This window comes from Macrobrachium nipponense, chromosome 35 (genome assembly GCF_015104395.2).
Source record: "Macrobrachium nipponense isolate FS-2020 chromosome 35, ASM1510439v2, whole genome shotgun sequence".
NCBI classification, from domain to species: Eukaryota; Metazoa; Arthropoda; class Malacostraca; order Decapoda; family Palaemonidae; genus Macrobrachium; species Macrobrachium nipponense.
This window is the reverse complement of record NC_061096.1, coordinates 57,376,162-57,383,815: the sequence shown is the minus strand read 5'-3', so window position 1 is coordinate 57,383,815 and position 7,654 is coordinate 57,376,162. Positions and strand designations below refer to the sequence as shown.

Sequence of the window (7,654 nt, the reverse complement as noted above, 5' to 3'; positions counted from 1 at the left end):
CAGCTGAATGCCCGAGAATTGAACTCGCGGCCACCGAGGTGGCAGGCCAAGACCATACCATCACGCTACTGAGGGCTACTTACAGTTCGATACAGAATATCTCCACCCAGATCTTGATTACACAGCTGGCTACGAAATCCTGGAACCACTACATAAGGTAGGGGATTTTTTACAAATGCATAGAGAAATCATTGGCTAAGTATTTCTCTTTGCAAGGTACAACCATCTTCAGATCCTAAGAGCACTGATTCCCTTCTTGAAAGGCAATCTAGAATCTGTTTCCAATATATTCTTCACTGAACTACAGACAATAGCCGGAGTGGTGGTTATAGTTCATTTGTCTTAAAATTATATTTGAGCTTGGTGAAGAGACATTGAGTACTGATAAGCTTCAATAAAGGTAAATAGTCTCGAACAATACTTAGAGATGCAATTAATGCTTTTTTAACGTGCGTAACATACCGCGCACAATAATTTTGTACTTACCTCTTATTTTGATTTAACTCATAACTGAACCAAGAAAATTTTTAAATGCAATGATTGATTTTTATTCAAAATGTCAGCACAAGGAGATGTAAGGAGTGAAACTGAGTAAAACATTAACCCTTATTGCTCTTATGTTTATTCCCTTTATTCGTTTCACTAATGAACAAAATTTTAGCCTGCTCGCAAACGCAGGCATGTTTCGTAATAACAAATATCGGAGATTTTTCGAAATGCCTATTCACAAATAAAAACATCTACTAAAAATACTAAAATACTGATATACTATAGAAACAAATATTCTCCTTTTTGATGCCAAATCTTTACTTTTCATGAAATGCCCGGAAATATCACCTAAGATGTTTCCTATCACTATATCGTCGCCTCTTCTTCGTTCATGAAATTGGCTTCCGCCAGAATCTCAGGAAGTAATCGTACCTCCTCTTCATCGGTGGATTAGACTCCTGGGTTCCCATCGCCGACAGCAACCTGTTCAAAGACGAAACGAATCATACAGGGTTTGAAGGTCTTAATTTCCAGACTAAGGGGATTTATTATTATTATCATTATTACATTCGGTATAGCTTAGACAGTTAACACAATATATATATATATATATATATATATATATATATATATATATATATATATATATATTATATATATACTATAAATGCTCGTTTGTTTATGAGTTCTGCGTGCCTGTGGGTAGTACCGACCCTATGAGGTAAACTCTTAACTTCTCCGCTACCTAAATATCTATAGAAATTTATTCCACTCTGACTACTGTACGGAATTCAGATTCCCAGGTTGCAACAAGTATATAAAGCTACAAATAGAAAAATAATATAATGTGTACTCACGATAAATAAATACATGTAAGTGAAGGCGATGTACAATCATATATGCAATGGATCCTGCCTCGTCTGTAACGTAGGGTTTCTCATGTATACTATTATATATATATATATATATATATATATATATATATATATATATATATATATATATATATATATATAACAGAGACGATATCCAGTCCAGTAATACAGATGAATAAGCCTATTACGCGTGAAAACTGTTTTTTTTTCCCTCTAACAAAGGGTTTTACAGCATAGTTAAAAGATATTGATGATTCAGCACTATTACTGAACAAGTAAAATGATGGATATTCCTTACGCAAATGTTCGATAGATATTCACCTCATGTTTTATCGATATATTTCTTAGCATGAATGTATAGACGTATGATTGTGCGTATAAATTTGTTGTGAAAGAATGCACATAAATCCGTTTCTTTAACATTTAGGTAGTTTTTTTTTTTTTTTTTTTGGGGGGGGGGGGGTGGGGTGGCGGAAACATGCTCATTAAAGTATCTTATCCAAGTTTTGATTTTATTTTATTTTATTTATTTATTTATTTATTTATTATTGTTTATTTTCCTCACACGGAACCCTAATGGACTGAACTTTACATGTCATGGCTGTCCAGGAAAAAACAAATAATAAGGAAAAACTGGAAACGGTAAAAATATTGGGTGGAATTAAAAATAAAAATTTTCTCATACATCCTTTCATCACTACGAATTAGATGAAAGGATTTGATTTAATAAATCAAGGCTGTCAAGCCAAGCGCTGGGTCACTTTTCGCCACTCAGTTCTTAAGACAGTGGAAACAGGGAGTATGAGGATGTGGAAGTGGAAGAGAGGTTGGACAGCAAGGCTGAAGAAAGGAGGTGGGAACGGAGGTGAAGTAAAAGGCCAAAAAGTGGGGGTAGCTAAGGGCCGAAGGGAAGCTGCAAGCACCTTTTAGTAATGCCAAAAGAACACCACTTGAAGATAAGTTACGTATATCTTAGTTTAACCCTACCACTGAGCTGATCCCGAAAGATGAGATACTCTTACGTGGCTAGGAACCAAATGGTTACCTAGCAACGGGACCTACAGCTTATTATGGGATCCAAACCACATTATATCAAGAAATGAATTTCTAAACACCAGAAATACATTCCTCTGATTCCACATTGGCAGAGCAGAGAATCGAACTCCAGACTACCGAATCGGCAGGCGAGCATGTAAACCACCCGTCCAACGAGGAACTATAGTAGATTCACATCAACCGTGCATTTGATGTCTAGGCCAGTCCCTTACGACGCTCCTGGTTGGCTGTTGATAAGCCAATCACAGGGCTGAGAGTTTCCAGCCATATGATTGGCTTATCAACAGCCAATCAGAAGCGTCGTAAGGGACTGGCCTAGACATAAAATGCACGGTTGATGTGAATCTACTATAGCCCCACGTGAGGTGCACTGTCCCCCTATACCGGATGACATGAGCTGGGGGGATTACCTGTTTCTGGAACTGGGAGGATTACCTGTTTCTGGAATCCTGGACGAATCTGTCGGCCGCTTCGTCTCCTTCTTTCTCTCTTTTCTTGGAGAGGGCTGACCAAGACGATATGTATCCTATCACGGCATCCAGGCTGACGTCTTGTTCAACGCTGAATCCTCTGGCAAGAGAAGAAGGAGAAGAGATAAGAGCACGCAGATTTATATTACCAAATAAAGAAGAAGCACCATAAACATAGCCAATAAACGCTGCAAAGGATTCCCTCTGAGAGAGAGAGAGAGAGAGAGAGAGAGAGAGAGAGAGAGAGAGAGAGAGAGAGAGAGCTTTTACTGCCAAAAAGTAGAAAAACGGAAATATTACCTCAAGAGAAAATCTTCAGAGTACAACTGAGGAAGTTCAGAGTAATCTGTTCTGAGATGATTATGTCCTTCTGACCAATATTCGTTCAGACGATCCCATATCTGGGGAAATGAAAATATAGATGATAAGCTGAGGGTTAAATCTATGGATTTCATTATAAGTAGGTTTCTATGGATGGGAAAACAAAGTGGCCAGTTTCGTTTGGAGAGAGCGTCAATTCTTACGGAACATATCAAATGGCAAAGAACCTTTCTTTACAGACTGCTCATAAGTAAAAGAAAAAAACTAGCATAAAAAAACCAGAAACATAAAAAAGTTTTGAGTAACAGCAAAAGATGGAACACACCTCAGTACCGTAGACATTTAACAAGTTTTACCGGTAATCCCGATTAGTTTAATCAGACGGACAGTATATTGTTTGTATGTATGGTGCTTTTACGTTGCATGGAACCAGTGGTTATTCAGCAACGGGACCAACGGCTTTACGTGACTTCCGAACCACGTCGAGAGTGAACTTCTATCACCAGAAATACACATCTCTTTACACCTCAACGGAATGCCCGAAAATCGAGCTCGCGACCACCGAGGTGGCAGGTCAAGATCACACCACTGAGGCGCTAGGCGGACAGTATTAAGGTCCAAGGAAAAGAATTCCTTAGACTGTGGACAGTATCTTTACTTGATGGCTTCCAGTGCGAACCATTTTTATATGTAAATTTTTTTATTCATTACATATTTAATAACCAAACACACATACTAATCAATTGGACTTCTGACTTTTTCCACATCATAAGATGAAGTCTAATGTTCAGAAACTTTGCCACTGTTCTTGAAGTTTTTTTTTTTTTTTTTTTTTTTTTTTTTTTTTTACTAAATGAGGATTTATTGTGATCTTACCTCTATGAATTCCTTGCGAAAGCTCTGCCCTTGATAGACCGGGGAGCAACCATGGTAACTGTAGCAAGCTAGGATACCACCCGGTTGTAGTACACGATCTACCTGTCAAAAAAATAGTCATTCATTTACTGAAAGTATTCGTGAACTGCATTAAAAAAAAAAAAAAAAAAAAAAAAAAAAAAAAAAACAAAAAAAAAAAAAAAAAAATATAGTATATATAGATATATATATTACTATATATATAATATGCGTACTCGCATTTTCAAATTAGCTACTACAATTATTACTAAGTGATTTTGTTCATACTGATTCTTTTCCTTGGCGTATGAAGAATAACTGCTCCTCTACACGGTGCTATATTTCATTATTTCCATTCAAAAGTTTTGCTCTTACACTGCTGTTATATAATATGTCCATGACTAAACTATCTTGAACATTTTCTGAACATATACAAAATATGTAATGAGCTCCACGTTTCAGTAATTGGCATGAAGTTTATAGCAATATAATAATATACATGTTAAAATTAGGTCAGTAAGCAAGAACTTTGTTACACCGAACCAACACTAATCGATACAATTTTTTTTTCCTTTTCAGACAAACCAGTATAGAGCAAAATTATCTCTTGTGTGATCAACGTAGTATTGTGACACTAACCTCAGCATAAAAGGGCTTCATGTCGAACCAGTGAACAGCTGCACATACTGAAACCAAGTCTACGCTGTTATTGTCCACTGGAATTGAATAGGCCGATCCTTCGCTGGGGAGAGATAATCAGTTAAAATTTTCACATGAAATAGCACTGTCACGTTTCGTATGTATTTATAAATGAGTGTACACGAATAGATGAGCTTTAGAAATAACAACGGTATATAAGACTATTGTATAGCGTCAAACTAATGGCAGTTCAGAAATAGGCAGCACATTATATTTACGGGAGATTCGAGTTTCCTTGGATTGGATGTAAGTTTTATGTTGTGGCTTCGCAACCGTCTGTCTTAGAGACCATAAATTAAACAGCAACATAATATTCTTTCAAAATTCAGCCAACGGAGAAATAAAGAAGGGCTATATGACTCAAAGCAAGTGATGAAAGTGAAGAGTGGATACATGTGAATAAAAGGGGAAGGTTAAATATTTTATAAATGTTTACACAGTAAGATGTGGCAAAAGGATGAGAAATGTGGATCCACACAGAAGTGGCTAGGACAAGTAGGTGAAAGATGGAACAGCGTTTTATGATGGCCTAGTCAAGTTCTAGAGACTAGACCAGTGATTACCAACCTTTATACCTTCAAGGAACCCCTGAAACAATTTTTCATATCCTTGGTAACCTTTAACTACAGGCGCTCTCTCTCTCTCTCTCTCTCTCTCTCTCTCTCTCTCTCTCTCTCTCTCTCTCTCTCTCTCTATATATATATATATATATATATATATATATATATATTATATATATATATATATATCTATATATATATATATAATAACTTACTTTATATAAATCATATAATATCTACCACTGCTATTCGAGCTTTTTAAATTCAGATCAGCGTCATTTGCAATACATATTTATTCCCAGACTTCTTGCCGAACCCTTGACCATCGACGGCATAAGGAACCCCAGGGCTCCTGGTTGGGAATCATTGCTCTAGACCTTGGATCTAGTCATGTGGAAAGAAAGGGGAACGATATATAATTCTAAAGTGTCTGGAGTGAGGAGAGGAAAGCCCGGGCACTAGAAAGAAAGGCCCAAATATATAGGAAATGAGACTGAATGGTGCAGTGTGTGTTATGGGTCGGGATTGACGCATTACCGATGGGCTTGTGTGCCTATATGAAAAGGGATATTGTTGTGAAGTTTTCAGCACAAGGGTTCGTCTACAATTCAGGAATGTGGCAGTTACCATCATATTTATTTTTTGGGGGGGAACCTCATACTGTTAGAAGGAACGTATTAATGTTAACAAACAGCACACACAAACAGACAAACTTAGTCATGGTAATTAAAGTGAATTCGTTGTACTTTTAGTCTACTATAGAAATGAATAAACAAAAGAGCGCGCGCATGGTTTCTGAATAGCGAAAATGCTGCACTTTTACATTACACCGTTGAACGATAACGAGTAGTACTTGCAACATGGTCTAAGGACACAGCCATATAATGTTCGCACAGAGGATGTGCTTCTTTTGTCGTACACGTGAGTCCTTGTAACTCTCACCTGTAAGAAATATTCTTAAAAGTATTTCTGCTCCGGGCGAGCTCTAGTTGATCTGGGCTCACGTCAACCCCAATCACTCGCTCAAAGGAAGTGGCTAACTGCTCAGTGGATTGTCCCGACCCGCAACCGACATCTACGCACAGTTGCAGTGGCGATGGCTAGAGAAGATCAGGGAATGTACATCACTCAAAAGATATTCAGTAACCTTGGTGTATATATAAATCTATATACATACACAAAGTTCGTTTATAGCGAATTCCAGGGGACTGTCTTCTTCAATTCGTTATAGGCATCATTCGTTATAAAAGGAGTTACTCTGAATGACTGGATTGGCCTACCTCCCTTTTTTTGATATATAGAATGAAATCTAGACGGTAAAGTATCGATCCTCCTTGTGCTTCAAGCTTTCTAATACATTTCAATAAAAGCCATTGTTAGTTTAAGAACTGGATGTGTATTTTAATGTTTAAAGCAAAATTAAAGTTATGTTTGTAGTTTTTTCTTTATTTAAAACCTTTAAAAGAAAAAAAATGAGAAAGTAACAGCATATTAATTCTTGTTTCACTTGGATAACAATTGTCTGACGTTTGTTTAACAATAAAATGATCATTTCTTTACAACTGGTATCTTTTACTTAGAAAACGGTCCCAGGGTCGTACAAAGAAGTTCGTTATATACCTGATTTCGTAATAAATAATTCGTTACATACCTACAGTTTTACTGAACTGCGACCAGGGAATTACTTTTCATTCGTTATACGCCTGAATTCGTTACAAACCTGTTCGTTATAAACGAACGTATATATGTACAATTCGTACAAGCACGCACGCAACACACACACTATATATATATATATATCTATATATATTATATATATATATATTATATATATATATATATATATATATATATATATTTATATTATATATATATATATATATATATATATCTATCTAAGTCTATAGTTAAGGTTCTAGATATTGCATTTTAGTTATTGTATATACAAAAGGATATAATGCTTAATGCTGTGTAATACAAACATATGTTGCTTCAGAAGTTTCTGACAGCTTTATGGGTGATCATGAGAATATGACTCAAGTAAATCGTGAGCAATTAATGTATATTCACTCTCCTTACTGAAGGAAGGTCGATTATCTCTTACCCGTTTTTCACAAACAGACATTATGATTTTCTTAATCAGAGAGTCAGGCGGTGACGGACGAAATTCGATGTAGGTCTTGGCTAACTCCGAGTTAGCAAAACCATGTCTGCTAACTTTTTCGTGGCCATTGTACCTTTTTCGTTGGGTCCTGCAAACAAATGGAAAATCAGTTATTAAATGTCAAAC

At 36.3% G+C, this 7,654-nt stretch overlaps 1 protein-coding gene across 3 annotated transcripts in view; it reads right to left on the bottom strand.

Annotated features, from left to right (window-relative positions):
- Positions 1 to 605: 605 nt before the first annotated feature.
- LOC135208811 (putative methyltransferase DDB_G0268948) overlaps positions 606 to 7,654 on the bottom strand; it is a 30,781-nt gene continuing 23,732 nt past the window's right edge. For all 3 annotated transcript variants that reach the window (XM_064241346.1, XM_064241348.1, XM_064241347.1), the window contains exons 2-8: positions 7,469 to 7,616; positions 6,307 to 6,464; positions 4,745 to 4,847; positions 4,088 to 4,189; positions 3,191 to 3,291; positions 2,856 to 2,990; positions 606 to 972 (exon numbers count right to left, since the gene is read on the bottom strand). In XM_064241346.1, coding sequence (XP_064097416.1) covers positions 879 to 972; positions 2,856 to 2,990; positions 3,191 to 3,291; positions 4,088 to 4,189; positions 4,745 to 4,847; positions 6,307 to 6,464; positions 7,469 to 7,616 — 841 coding nt within the window. In that variant the 3' untranslated portion in view covers positions 606 to 878. The remainder of the gene's footprint in view (positions 973 to 2,855; positions 2,991 to 3,190; positions 3,292 to 4,087; positions 4,190 to 4,744; positions 4,848 to 6,306; positions 6,465 to 7,468; positions 7,617 to 7,654) is intronic.